Raw genomic sequence first — 15,670 nt, 5'->3', positions numbered from 1 at the left:
CGTGAAACGATACCTGTGTTGAATCTGGAGACAGAATGACGGATTAAAACAGTCATCTCTTTAAGCACCTCAGAAATGTAATCGAAAGGAACGCTCGTCTCCCACTTCGTTATAACTGTATTTGGGCGCAGTACGTTATTACGCTTGTGCAGCAGTTCGACTATATTTGTAACATAATACTGTACATCTTGATTGCGAGGAAACGTTCCAAGGTGCAGAAAAGTTCAAAAGAGATGTTATGTTACGCAAACCTTAACTCGATATTGACAGCGTCTATCAGTCGTGGAAGAGGGTAAGTTATTAAGAGATGATATAAAATGTAATTAATAACTTTTAAGAAATGCAGAAAAAAGCGACAGGTTAGTTTTTGTCGTTGCCAAATGATGGAGACCGTGATACACGGGACATCGATGAATGATTCTGTATGGCTTTGGTATCTCAGGAACCATCCGACTGTCACAGTGTAACGGAAAACCAACATGATTTGGTGAGATACTGTACTACGTTTGATCACTATCTTACTGGAATTGCAGCAATTTATGAATTAAAATTGCTACAGCACTTTGATGATTCAGTTCATAAAGCAAGATTTGGAGAGACATGTAGTTCTGACTTTTTGGGGACCATAGTAGTTGAAGAATGTAGAATGAAGCACATTAGTTTAATGTTAGGGTTAATTATAGAACACTGGCGTGTCAGTTATCAGTAACACTTAGTTGGGCTTGCTTCTTGGCCCGCCTGTCACGCAAAGAACATCGTCCCAGGTTCTTATCCAGTAAGGTATTTTACATTAAGTCGATAATAAAGACCCATAAAAAGTAAAAGTTCACCAGTATTGTTTCATACGCGTCAGGCATCTTGCGTGGAAGTGTTTGTGTTAGCTTTAGATTCTGAAAGAACTGAAACCAGATTTCCAACGGACATTAAAGATATTGCATGCTTATACAAAGGTCTGGGAATTTTCTTTAAAGTTATGCCTTTCCCTCTTCCCCACTCAAGCAATGGGAAATTTGAAGAGAATGCATTCAGATGTTTTCTGTACATAACAAACCTTTCATTGGAGTTGGATATCTTGCACTGTGTGATAATTACATAAGGAAGCGTGTACTTATGCGTTATGAAACACCAAGGGTAAAAAAAAAAAAAAAAAAAAAAAAAAAAAAAAAAAAAAAAAAAAAAAAAAAACTCTTCAGGTTTTGTAAGGAACTAAGATGTCCGTGCCAAGGTTTCTAGGATGTAAATTATGAAACAGACATTTATTCTACTTGAATATTTAATTTGGACTTAAGATACTGAGAATGATATAATTATATAACAAATTATTTAAATAAAATCCACAAATGTATTTTTGACTGGCAATGTGTGTAGCCATTACTATTTCCGTGTGTAAATATAAACATTTTCCAGAGTAAGAGGACAAAGTCTTTTGTAGAAAAAGAAAAGAAAGAAAGTAGCTCACGCGACAGGATCTCTAACAGCGAAGGACAAGATTCTTGGATCAAACACCCATCCAATGTTCAGCTTTTAACCTGTCACAGTGTTTCGAGATTGAATACCGCACTTTGTGCCTTATGATACGAAGTCTTCTTCGCCATTTAGGGTCTTCGTATCACACGGGAGTCGTTCTAGCCCACAGCAACCGACTGTGCCTTCCGTTAGTACACAGTTTTACTCCCAGCTAACAGCCTTCAGGGACAAGGCATTAACTCGACGATTTCGGACATCATTTCCTCCTCTAAACTATCGAAGGCTTTTTGTAATTATTCTATTTCTATGGTAGAATCAGATATGGGAAGCCATGGAACTGGTGAATACTTTATACAATTCACAAAAACCGGTGGAATTGAAAATCAAAATATACGAATGTTATATAGTGTGTAAGGCAGTGTTTAGCTCGTAACCACTCCTGTGGAAGTTGTATGCTTACTTGGACGCCATGGAATTACAATAAAATTTCAGGACGTAGGCAAAAGAGCGAAGGCGACGAACGACTTAAATAACAAAGGGTGGAAGTAAGAAGGTCTGAGAACTGTGCTATCACGTGGACATTCCGCTTAGTGAGATGCTTCGGTTGGAATAAAACAAAGAGAAAAGAAATGAAGGTAGGAAAATTTATAACTTGTTCCATACTGAACCTGAAGGAAGTTGTGGGGAAAAAGTTTAACACTTATACTGTTTCGAATATAGGATTACAAGCGACAGCTGAAGGGTGCATCACAGTTAGGGCTGATCGGTAACCAACACGAAAACAGAATGTATGAAGAAATTTGTTAGTGTACGCCTCTGTCAACAACGCACTGGAGAAGAACTGAGTATTTGCCATGGCAATACTGGGCAAGGAGGACGTGGAAGTATTTTCAGTATAATTATGAGCACGAAAGGTAATAATTATTTGCAACATAAATGTAAAAGCAAGATGATTTAAAAGGATCGGTGAGGACGCGGAGGTATTGTTCCACGAAAAAGGTGTCAATGAACTGATAACTCAGAGTGAGTGGAGCAGAGAAGTTACAGAGACCCGGAGCAGACTGCACACAGCAGATCAGTGAAATCGTTGCATTTAACGAATAATAGCAGAAAGTGGCTGAATAGCTACAATTAGTGTGCAGTCTGTGATTTAGAAACTGCTGAGCGCAAATACCGCAGAAGTGAACAGAGAAACACACAGATTATCCACATTCTGAATGTTCGTTTTAGACTATATTTTTTCACAGTCACCTGGATAGGACTTGACACTTCTCTTTATCACTCTATCAGTAACCTTCACATGATCATTTTTCAAAGATGTATTGCGTATCCTATCTACTGAAAGTAAATAGTTACTCGAGGAGCTCCAGTGAATATTTCACCCAATGGATACTTGAAAATTCTCGCTAAGTGTGTTAGTCTCCAAGAAACTCTCGATAGAAAGCAGTCGATAGCAATCCTGACGCATTGTTTGTTGCTTGTTGCCCGTGACTGGACAGCGTGATGTCATGACCTGAAGTGCATCAACTGCCACTTGATACTGGTATCATAGCCAAAATCGGGCACTACAGTGAATGTGAAAAGAATCATTGGAGTTTGGAAATACTGTCGTTTCAGAAATGTTGTTCGACTGTGATACCTGCCCGATGGGAAATAATGGTGAGTCGGTTGGTACATCAGTACACATGATGTTTAATTTTCCTGAAAGCGTAGTCAACTGAGACTTTATCCTAAGGTAACATCAGTATATTCAGCTATGATTTTGTATGGCTGAAGTACAAGAACAATGGCACTTATATAGTGAGTGTCCGTGATTAGGCTCAGTACTACAGTTTCGTATAGATTCTTTCAGCGACGTGAACACGTTTAACAGCCCATTACTAAGTAAGAGGGTTGTCCAAAAGTAAAATTCCGATCGGTCGCGAAATGGAAAGCACTGGGAAATCCGGTAAAACTTCGCACGGACGTGCTGGGCAGTGTCTCTAGTATGCCCGTCGATCGTGTCGCGTCGCTCTTTTCAGTTTTGAGTGAACAGTGAGCACGTAAAGATGCGTAGGGAATAGCGTCTCCCGCCAAGTATGAGGGCCTGTTTAGAGATTTCGCCTGTGTTATGCAGCCCACATAACACAACTGTCGAGCAGTTCCTTCTTCATGCCTATTCTCGGCCGCACACAGCAGGGGCAATGAAGACGCTCCTGCAGCGTTTCCGATGAGAAGTGTTTGATCACCCACAATACAGTCCGTAGTTGGCTGACCCTGAGTCTCATCTCTACTCACAAGAACCACTGGCTATGGAGACAAAATTTTTCCACAGACAAAGAGCTACAGACCAGTGCAGATAACTGGCCGAAAGCACAGATGGCTGCTTTCTATGACGAGGATATTCGAAAGTTGATAAAACACTACGACGAAACTCGAAGTTGGTGCGTTGACTGTGTAGAGAAGTAGGTGGAAGGTGTACCTAACTGTTGTAAATAAAACGTTTCTGATTTTCACTGTGGTTTCCATTTCGCGACCGATCGGAAATTTCTTTCTGGACAGCCCTCGTAATTTCTAATTTGACGTTTATAATAGTCCAGTACCGCTTATGCGTTGTCTCAGAACATTTTGTTGATTAGCGGGGTATACATTTTCTTAAAATGGAAGTTTTCTGTGTGCAGTATCGCGTCATATGTATGTGGCAGGACGTAGGACCAGAGGCTGTCTAGTGCAACAGGCGCCGTGACGATCGTATCATTCAGTGAAAGCTATTTTACAGTACGACGCGATACCTCACCCAGAAAACGTTTATATTAACCGACTCTGCCCGCGGAAGACCACACACTTCGAGAGGTGTTCTTGTTCCGATGTGAGACGCCATTTATATCACGATTTACAACGAGCGCTCCTTTTGGCTTTTGAAGGAGAGTCGCTACTGCTAGCCAAAAACTTTATTGCACGTGGCGCAGTCTACATGTACATGTAAATGACTATTCTGCAGTCCACTTTTTAATTACTTTTGAATACGTTGTGGGAGTGAACAGTGATCAATGTGTTACAAATATTTACTATCAAAAACAGTCTTGATCACAATTTAATTCTTACTCGTTGGTCTGAAGATGACCACAGTGGTGGTCGAAACCGGTCACCGTAATAAATAAATTGTGTTCAAGACGGTTTTTGATAGCAAAAATTACTTTTTAATGTTTGAGAGAGTGGTCGCAGAACGTCTTTCAGACTATTTCTTTACTGTTCCAATCTCGAGTAGCACATGGGATAAACGGACACTTAATTCTTTCTCTGCGAGCTGTGATTTCTCTCATTTTGCTAAGATAATCGTCTTTCCCTATGTAGGCTGGTGTCAGAAGAATATTTTTGAGTTCATAGGACAATGTTCATGATTGAAATTTCGCGAAAAGATCTTGCCGCGACGAAAAACGCCTTTGTTTTAAGGATTGCCGCCTCCTATTCCCTTATCGTATCGGTGACACTCTCTGATTTCGCTATGATACAAAATGAGCTGCCTTTCTTGGTTCTTTATCGATTTCCTCCATAAATCGTACCTAGTAAGGATCACAAACAACACAGCAATACTTTGGCAGAGGCCAGATAAGCGTTGTGTCAGATTTGAAACATTGCTCTCGAAGTGGAAATGGCTTACAACCAACATGTTACGATGGAATTGTGTTGAAAAATATATGTACGAATGATATTCGGTAAGTCCAATTCTGGGCGGGAGGACGACGGATCAATCCCGCGTCCGGCCATCCTGATTCAGGTTTTCCGTGATTTCCCTAAATCACTCCAGGCCAATGCCGGGATGGTTCCTCTGAAAGGGCACGGCCGACTTCCTTCCCCATCCTTCCCTAATTCGATGAGACCGATGACCACGCTGTCTGGTCTCCTTCCCCAAACAACCAACCAACCAATTCTGGCTCTGCCGTAAAAGGTTTTTGGAGCTCTAAAATATCGAAAACAGAAAGAAAACAAAAAATGTAACGAAATTAAACGCAATACGAGAATTTTGATGGTAAGATACACACATTTTTTGCAATTTTTTTACTTATAACATACTTCTATATTACATTTTGGTCCAATTTGTTTGGTGAATCTTTAACCACCTTAATCATCATCATCGAAAACACTGTCATCGTCTAATGTATCAGTCTAGTTGGACATTTCTTTTTGAAAAAAAATGGCTCTGAGCACTATGGGACTCAACTGCTGAGGTCATTAGTCCCCTAGAACTTAGAACTAGTTAAACCTAACTAACCTAAGGACATCACACACATCCATGCCCGAGGCAGGATTCGAACCTGCGACCGTAGCGGTCTCGCGGTTCCAGACTGCAGCGCCAGAACCGCGCGGCCACTTCGGCCGGCCTTTCTTTTTGAACATACACTGCAGTGAGAAAAGTACTTTTTATATTTATATTTTTTTTTAGTTCTGTTGCAGTAGTGCTACCATATGTAATGCCTGTAGTTCTGGGATGTGAGGTATAGAGGTGATTTTCTCTTTATTTTCGCTTTATCAGGGTCTTGGGCTGGTAGGTCCTTGGGCCTTGCTGAGATGTTTCTGCTAATTTATTTTGTTGTTGAGACAACATGCCCACCTGAGTTTAGTACTCATATTGAGGTCGCGACTCGCCTATAGTGGCTAGAGTTGGTGAAGGAGGTGAAATAACTTGATTCCCACAGTCTAAAACTTTGTGTTCTGTCTTACGGCAGGTCTTGTCATGGGGGAGACTCGCCATGGGAAGTGATTTCAGTGGTGGTTTACCGTTGCTTTCCACTGATCACCGTCTGGATCTGTACTTTGAATATCAGCTTTCTGTCCAGCGCTACTCCTCTGTATCTGGCTTGAGCTATCCAGGGTTGTTCTACATTGTGTAAAACCAATGTGTCACGAAGGTCGGGACGACGCCGTGTGAACTTTATGGCTGCTATCATCTCTGTATTTAGCCGGATAAGACTGCGTTATGTCCGACGTTCGGTGGTGACAAGTTGGCGTTGTAGTCTTCTCATTGGCGCAGTGACCTGGGGGCTGCTAGAGAGGAGTGCGGTATCATCTGCAAGCTGGGCCAACAGCAATTGAGGGAGCAGTGGCAGTTCATTGACATCGGTTGCAAGAAACGTTCGTTACAGGACGGATCCTTGAGGTATGCCAGCTCTAAGAAGTTCCACACTGGACCTTTAATTCTCAACTTTTGCCATTATGGGCTGTCGGTAAGGAAACTGTCTGTAATGCGAAAACGTCACGTGATAGCGATAGAGATGGGGGTAGTATCGAATACACAACGTGTAAAAGGGTAGTGCATCGTCCGAGCTGTCATTTGTATTGATGTCATTCATGTGAAATGTTTCCGATCTGATTATGACAGCGTGATGGGAATTAACACAAGTACATCTACATATACATCCACCATACGATGCGTGGCGGAGGGTACCTCGTACCACAACTAGCATCTTCTCTCCCTCTTCCATTCCCAAACAGAACGAGGGAAAAATGACTGCTATATGCCTCTGTACGAACCCTAATCTCTCGTATCTTATCTTTGTGGTCTTTCCGCGATATATAAGTTGGCGGCAGTATAATTGTACTGCAGTCAGCTCAAATGCTGGTTCCCTAAATTTCCTCAGTAGCGATTCACGAAAAGAACGCCTCCTTTCTTCCAGAGACTCCCACCCGAGTTCCTGAAGCATTTCCGTAACACTCGCGTGATGGTGAAGCCTACCAGTAACAAATCTAGCAGCCCGCCTCTGAATTGATTCTGTGTCCCCCCCTCAATCCGACCTGATAGCGATCCCAAACGCTCGAGCAGTACTCAAGAATAGGTCGTATTAGTGTTTTATAAGCGGTCTCCTTTACAGATGAAGCACATCTTCCCAAAATTCTATCAATGAACCGAAGACGACTATCCGCTTTCCCCACAACTACCATTACATGCTTTTCCCACTTCATATCGCTCTGCAATGTTACGCCCAAATATTTAATCGACGTGACTGTGTCAAGCGCTACACTACTAATGGAGTATTCAAACATTACGGGATTCTTTTTCCTATTATCTGCATTAATTTACATTTATCTATATTTAGAGTTAGCAGCCATCCTTACACCAATCAAAAATCCTGTCCAAGTCATCTTGTAACCTCTTACAGTCACTCAACGACGACACCTTCCCGTACACGACAGCATCATCAGTAAACAGCCGCACATTGCTATCCACCATATGCAAAAGATCATTTATGTAGATAGAAAACAACAGCGAACCTACCACACTTTCCTGGGGCACACCAGATGATCCCCTCACCTCCGATGAACACTCAGCAGCGAGGACAACGTACTGGGTTCTATTACTTAAGAAGTCTTCGAGCCACTCACATATTTGGGAACCAATCCCATATGCTCCCACCTTAGTTAGGACTCCGAACGCGGAGTAGTAGTTGGAGCTAGAAGCTTGGGACACTCCATTCTGGAAATCGTTACATCCACAGTGGCAAGAGGGTACCGAGATAACCAAACACCAGGCGTTACTTCTCACCGCGGACAACGCAGTCGCCGACGGACTTCACTTAACACCCGAACTCAGCAGCGTTTGACTAGAGTTGTCAATGCTATCAGACAAGCAACAGTGCCTGAAATAGGTGCAGAAATCAATTTGGGGTATATACGACGAACGTATCGGTTAGAACAAGGCTGAGGAATTTGGCGATAATGCGCTGTGCCAGCAGACGACCGACGCGAATGCCTTTGCTAACAGCATGACATCGCCTGCAGCGCCTCTAGTCGGTTCGTGACCATATCAGTTGGGCCATAGACGACTGGAAAACCGGGCCCTGATCAGGTGAGTTCCAATTTCAGTTGGTAAGAGCTGAAGGTAGGGCTCGAGCGTAACACAGGCCGAAGTTTCCAGAATGAGAGTTCCACTCTGCAGCGGAGTGTGTGCTGATATGAAACTTGGTAGATTAAAGTTATGTGCCGGACCGAGACTCCAACTCGGGACCTTTGCCTATCGGGGGAAAGTGCTCGGTGGGTCACATTGTTTTAATCTGCCAGGAAGTTTCATGTCAGCGCACACTCCGCTGCATAGTGAAAATCTCGTTCTGGAAACGTGTCTCCGCAGTATCCTTTCTTCCAGGAGCGCCAGTTCTGCAAGGTTCACAGGAGAGCTTCTGCGAAATTGGGAAGATAGCAGACGAGGTACTGGCAGATGTAAAGCCGTGAGTCGTGCTTGGGTATCTCAGCTGGTAGAGCACTTGCCCGTGAAAGGCAAAGGTCGAGAGTTCGAATCTCGGTCCGGCACACAGTTTTAATCTGCCAGTAAGTTTCAGACCAAAGAAGTCAACGAGGCACAGTGAAACTGGTGGTGGCTCATAATGGTGTGGGCTGATTGGAAATGATTATGTTCGGCTACGTGAGGACCATTTGTAGCCATTTATGGACTTCGCGTTCCCAAACAACGACGGAATTTTTATGGATGACAATGCACCATGTCACCTGGCTCAGCTGTTCGCGATTTGTTTGAAGAACATCCTGGACCAATCGAGCTAGTGATTTGTCGACCCAGCCCGCCTGATATGAATCCCATGGAACCTTCATTGTATACAGGGTAGTCCATTGATAGTGACCGGGCGAAATATCTCACTAAATAAGCATCAAACGAAAAAACCACAAAGAACGAAACGTGTCTAGCTTGAAGGGATAACCAGATGGCGCTATGGTTAGCCCGCTAGATGGAGCTGCCATAGGTCAAACGGATATCAACTGCGTTTTTTAAAAATATGAACCGCCATTTTTTATTACATATTCGTGTAGTACGTAAAGAAATATGAATGTTTTAGTTGGACGACCTTTTTCGCTTCGTGATAGATGGCGCTGTAATAGTCACAAACGAATAAGTACGTGGTATCACGTAACTTTCCGCCAGTGCGGACGATATTTGCTTCGTGATACAATGCCCGTGTTAAAATGTACCGTTTACCAACTGCAGAAAAAAGGTCGATATCGTGTTGATGTAAGACTACTGTGATCAAAAATGCCCAACGGGCGTGTGCTATGTATGCTGCTCGATATCCTGGACAACATCATCCAAGCGTCCGAACCGTTCGCCGGATAGTTACGTTAGTTAAGGAAACACGAAGTGTTCAGCCACATGTGAAACTTCAACCATGACCTGCAACAAATGATGATGCCCAAGTAGGTGTTTTAGATGCTGTCGCGGCTAATCCCCACATCAGTAGCAGACAAATTGCGCGAGATTCGGGAATCTCAAAAACGTTGGTGTTGAGACTGCTACATCAACAGCGATTGCACCCGTACCATATTTCCATGCACCAGGAATTGCATGGCGACGACTTTGAACGTCGTGTGCAGTTCTGACACTGGGCACATGAGAAATTACGGGACGATGACAGATGCTTTGCACGAGTTCTATTTAGCGACGAAGCGTTATTCACCAGCAGCAGTAACGTAAACCAGCATAATATGCACTATTGGGCAACGGAAAATCCACGATGGCTGCGACAAGTGGAACATCAGCGACCTTGGCGGGTTAATGTATGGTGCGGCATTATGGGAAGAGGGATAATTGGCCCCCATTTTATCGATGGCTATCTAAATGGTGCAATCAAGATGTTTCACTGCATGACACAGTGGCGATGTACTTCCAACATGAAGGATGTCCGGCACATAGCTCGCGTGCGGTTCAAGCGGTATTGAGTATCATATTTCATGACAGGTGAATTGGTCGTCGAAGCACCATACCATGGCCCGCACGTTCACCGGATCTGACGTCCCCGGATTTCATTCTGTGGGGAGAGTTGAAGGATAGTTGCTATCGTGATCCACCGAAAACGGATGACAACGTGCGTCAGCGCAATGTCAATGCATGTGCGAACATTGCGGAAAACGAACTACTTGCTGTTGAGAGAAATGTCGTTACACATATTGATAAATGCTTTGAGGTTGACGGACATAATTTGGGCATTTATTCCATTAATGTGGTATTTACAGGTAATCACACTGTAACAGCATGTCTTTTCAGAAATGATAAGTTCACAAAGGTACATGTATCACATTGGAACCACCGAAACAAAATGTTCAAACGTACCTACGTTCTGTATTTTAATTTAAAAAACCTACCTGTTATCAACTTTTCGTCTAAAATTGTGAGCCTTATGTTTGTGACTATTACAGCGCCATGTATCACGAAGCGGAAAAAGTGGTCCAACTGAAGCATTAATATTTCTTTACGTACTACACGAATATGTAATAAAAATGGCGGTTCATATTTTAAATAAACGCAGTTGATATCCGTTTGACCTATGGTAGCGCCACCTAGCGGGCCAACCATAGCGCCACCTGGTTTCCCCCTTCTAGGTAGACAAGTTTCGTTCTTTGTAGTTTTTTTTTTTCGTTTCTCGCTTATTTCGTGAGATATTTGGCCCGGTCACTACCAATGGACCACCCTGTATGATCGAGAGGTCAGGTCGAACACAAAATCTTTCACCGGCAACCCTTTCTCGGTTATGGACGGCTATTGAAATACTGTGGCTCATTATTTCTGCAGGGGTCCATCAACGGCATGTTGATCGATACCCCGCCGAGCAACGCGCTACACCGGGCAAAAGGGGGGTCGGATGCTGTAGTAGGAGGTGTCCCATGACTCTTGTCACGTCGATGTGTTTACACAGTTGCCACAGCGCAACCTTTTCCGCAACGTGACTGCATCGAATCATAGAAGATTACCTGCCGGAGCTATAAGCAGATCGTCTGGTAGTGTCACTGGATGCAGAACTTCGAACGCTTCGTCACGACTCCATCCACACCGCAAACGGTCCGTAGACTTGGTCGTTGGTCCATTGCAGACTTCCAGATTGCACACAACATATGTGCTCGTTTAACGTGCTCTATTCGCCGGGGGAACGATTTTAATTCGTTAACAAATGAAATTCCCGGTTCTGCCACCTTAGTACTCCAAACTAAAAATCGGATGTTGGAGACACTGTCTTTTACATTGAGACTGCATCAAGTTGTGATGATAGCAGTCACCTGTTTGATGATGTCCAATAGGTCTGACGTTACGTTGTCCACAGATGAAATGAATTAACCCTGTTTCAATTTCTGAATTATTTTCTTTGCCCCTATTCCATGAAAATTCCCAGCAGTCTCACATCCCGACAGAACGTGTGCTGCAAGAAGGTTAGTGCAAATCTCTGCATGCTTCGATGCTATTGTTCAACACTAACAGAAGTTTTCCACAGGCTGTTTGGCTCCTGGGTTATCTTGCTTGCTATTCACTATCAGCATAGTTGTGAAACAGAAGAGCATCGGTGTCGTGTGAAATCACCTTAATTCCCCCTTGCCAGCCGTAATGTCCTTGGAACGACTGTAACATCCGCGTCCTCATTTCCGATGTAGAAGTCTGTTCTTAGCTTTGACTCTTCGTCTGTTGCTTCAGTGGGCACACAGTCTCTACCGGTGAGAACGGGCTCATGGGCATTTTGATAGAAAAGCGCCACTCAGCCAGATGTTTACCTATAATGTCATACAATTGCAGTTTCTTTTCAGTCAGCAGAGATAGAGCTGAATGCCGAGTGAATTGATGTTTTCTCATCACATGTGAAACCGCGCACATTTAACCAGTTAGGCTTTTGATACAGTATGTGTTGTATCGATCAAATATCAAGTATACGCCTGAGTATTCCAGCTTGCTATTCACAGAATAATTAACCTTTTGAACAAAGTCAAGGACTGTCCCATTTGTAGGCCACACGATTGTGCAGAATACAGCACAGCCACCAATGACAAATGTGTCAATTGAAGGCATAAACTCCGAAAATGCGTTCGGAGATGACAAAAGTGTATGGTTGCTCCAGTGGCCAGCAGTTCCTTCGACTGTGATTTGGCACTGAATCTAATCTGCTCATCATCTCTGAAGAGAGCGGTGGAGAAGTGTGCCTGTTCGCACTTCAGCAAGTCTGCAACATCAATTGATCTACGAGTAGCTTATATCAAGCAAATTTCCCGTGTATAAATCAATGGTGTACCGGATACAAACTCTGTACCGACATTCATGTTTTCCATCATGACAAATAGCGTTACAACCTTTATCGGGATTGGGTCGTGGAATCCTCCTGGCCAAGTTCCTTCGAATATCTGCATCTGCTGCCTTCTGCCGAAAACTGCTTGGTCTACGTTAACTGTAAAAGATGCAACACTGCCTCCCATAATGGTTATTATTTCAACAGGATGTTGAAGAAAGCAGAGGGGATCGATGCAATGAGAGAGTGTATTACGTATCTTTTCACGATCGAAATGGTCAGATTTCTTCGTAGATCAGTATCTCGCCGTGTGATACGTGACGGACCTTCTTGGATTGACATTAGCACACGTCTCGTCTACGTCTGTGCACAACTGACTGCAGACGTGGAAACTGTGGGCGCATATTTTCACCATACGCGGATTAGGAGTTTGACCCACAATGCCTCCTTGACCCTTTCCGTATCGCACGAATGTAGTTTCAGTGAACATGTCGCTCCAAGTAGCATTCCAGTATGCCTACTTGTGGCACATCACATGCTTTCACTTCTGAAGTTTCTGCAAGATATGGGCTTGTAACTCTTCCATTGATCTCAAAATATTACAAGCAGTACCTCGCATAGTTGTAGTGGTTAGCTGCAGAAAAGTAGAGTAGCTTTTCCTCTGCTGCGCAGAGATGTGGAGGAGAATCTCATCCTCGTTCGGTTCTAATGAAGACCACAATTATCAACACAGGTTTGATAAGACAGTCTACCCACAACGTAGTTATTTTGCTGACTGCCGCTTTCGTTTGCATAGTCACTGAAATGTCTGCGTAGGTACTAATCGTTTCATCCATTTAAATATCAAAAAGCAGCTGCTCGGTTACAATTACTAGATCACGGATACCCTGTGGAATTTTCTGTAACGCCAGCATGTCAGTGAAGGCGCCAAATGCATATTTCACAAACTACTGAAGACACTGTTTGCTACAAGAGTTCCGACACAAGCTCGGCAGCTCTATAGGGTGTCCATCGCTCCTAGCCGGAGAACAAACAGATAAGGCCATGTAAATCCAACAGCAACTCGGTGTAATCCCTGATTTGCTGTAAACTCAGCATATTCTTGGTCTGCACCAGTTGCGAGTAGTTTGGCCTCCATCATAGTGGTGAGCAAGGTGTCGGCGTCTGAAGGTATCATGTTGATAAGGCGTGTACACTGTTAAGCCAAAACGTTATGAGCACTGCCCATCGAGAGGTTGGACGCCATCTGGTGACGCTGCAGGTACGGGACGCGCTATGAAAAGTATGTAAGCGCAGCCGAGACGGATGGAGATCATCCTAGCGAATATATGGGCTAGAAATGGGGAAAACCACTGAGATAAGCGACTTAGTCAAGGGACAGATTATTATTGCGCAAACCCTGTGAACGTGTGCCTCGAAACCGGCGATGGTGGTCGAATGTTCATGTGTTACCGTCGTGAGCATCTACGGAAAGAGGTAAAATGACAGTGAAATTACCATTCGGCGGTAAATGGCTGGACATCCACTATTCTATTCGGAACGTGCGATTCGAAGGTTTGTCTGCTCCGTAAAGTAGGATAGATGGTGATCTGTGGCATCTCAGCTGAAAGAGAACAATGCTGATGCAACCACAAGCGTTTCGGAGCGCACATTGCTATCAGCAGTTTAATCGTCCGTTTTTGAAGCCGAACCGTGCTACCGTGGTTTTGAGGAGCATGACAGTGAACTCGCGTTGGTGCCTCGGCGACCAAATTCGCCTGATGTAAATCCTATGGATCCCATCTGGGTCGTTATCGGGAGCCATTACCGCTATGCAAATAAGCGGCCCGTTATTGAAGCGAGTTAGATGTGCGTAGACATCTAATGCAATATATCTCCACAAACGCACCAACATATTTTCGGATCCGTGATACGCAAAATCAGTGGAATATGTTGTTCCAGTTGCGGACAAATAAGGTATTAAGCAGGTGGTCATAATCCAGAATGAGATTTTCACTTTGCAGCGGAGTGTGCGCTGATATGAAACTTCCTGGTAGATTAAAACTGTGTGCCGGACCGAGACTCGAACTCGGGACCTTTGCCTTTCAAGGGCAAGTGCTCTACCATCTGAGCTACCCATGCACGTCTCACTCCCCGTCCTCACGGCTTTACTTCTGCCAGTACACTGCCTCATACCTTCCAAGCTTTACAGAAGCTCTCCTGCGAACCTTGCAGAACTAGCACTCCTGAAAGAAAGGATACCGCAGGGACATGGCATAGCCACAGCCTGGGGGATGTTTCTAGAATGAGATTTTCACTTGCCCGCGATACGCAAAGGTCCCGAGTTCGAGTCTCGGTCCGGCACACAGTTTTAATCTGCCAGGAAGTTTCAGGTGGTCATAATGATTTTGATCATCAGTGTATGTGCTGTAACTGTCACAGGCCTTGTTGCACGTCCACGTTCTCGACACACATGGAGTCTTGAATTCATTGAATTCTGCGCAGCCTTCTTCCGAAGCAACGGCAGATGGGAACTGGTGCTCTGCAAACGGATAATTATTTCTTACATTTTCAGTATCTGTTGGTTCAATCCTGTTTCTATCGCTTCAATTTGTGGCACTGGCGGTTTCCTAGTACGATAATATCTCTGAACCACGACGTCAGTAACAACAGGTTTTTGATGCTTTTCCTTTATTACATTAGGAATGGTTTTCCCTGGTTTAGACACTGTAGCACTATTCCTAGAAGTGAAAGTCTTGGTTACAAGAAGTGTCATGGAGTGGATTACTGTTAGACCGTTTGTTTATGAAATCGAGCAATCGACTTTATCTGCCACCGTCTGCAAGAGAGTTCCGTTATTACCAGAGAAACAGCCCCGAATATCGGCCAACTTCGTCGTATGAGCAGCACACTTCAAAGTCATCATTTCCTGCGAAAGTCTTTGTTTAGCAAGTGCAACCTGTGATACGGTCGGGTAACGTGTTGCAGCACCTGTAATCATACGTGCGACTACGACTGAAAGCAGGGTGCCATCGAGTTTTCGTGGACATACGATATGTGGGAGCAGTTCCAGCGGGAAAGTACTCACTTCAGGGGGCACTAGTTTTATATTTAGTTCCACTCTGTGTTTATCAGTGCAGTTTGCTGGTTTCAGTGAAACAAGTATTCTTGCACAGTCCAAAACTACTAGTACTGCGAAATAC

At 43.9% G+C, this 15,670-nt stretch overlaps 1 protein-coding gene and 1 non-coding gene across 2 annotated transcripts; one reads left to right on the top strand and one right to left on the bottom strand.

The window, feature by feature from the left end:
- Positions 1 to 712: 712 nt before the first annotated feature.
- Positions 713 to 12,045, top strand: LOC124620253 (the record flags this gene model as incomplete). The annotated part of the gene is made up of 3 exons (XM_047146921.1): positions 713 to 775; positions 1,030 to 1,131; positions 12,016 to 12,045. Coding segments are annotated over 3 exons (195 nt in total), but the record flags the coding sequence as incomplete, so codon positions are not given.
- A 2,490-nt stretch (positions 12,046 to 14,535) lies between these two features.
- Positions 14,536 to 14,610, bottom strand: Trnas-uga. Its single transcript has one exon. It is a non-coding gene; the product is annotated as a tRNA-Ser (tRNA).
- Between the last annotated feature and the right edge of the window lie 1,060 nt (positions 14,611 to 15,670).

This window comes from Schistocerca americana, chromosome 6 (genome assembly GCF_021461395.2).
Source record: "Schistocerca americana isolate TAMUIC-IGC-003095 chromosome 6, iqSchAmer2.1, whole genome shotgun sequence".
Taxonomy (NCBI): Eukaryota; Metazoa; Arthropoda; class Insecta; order Orthoptera; family Acrididae; genus Schistocerca; species Schistocerca americana.
The sequence above is the reverse complement of the archived record's forward strand: the minus strand, read 5'-3'. Positions and strand labels throughout refer to the sequence as shown.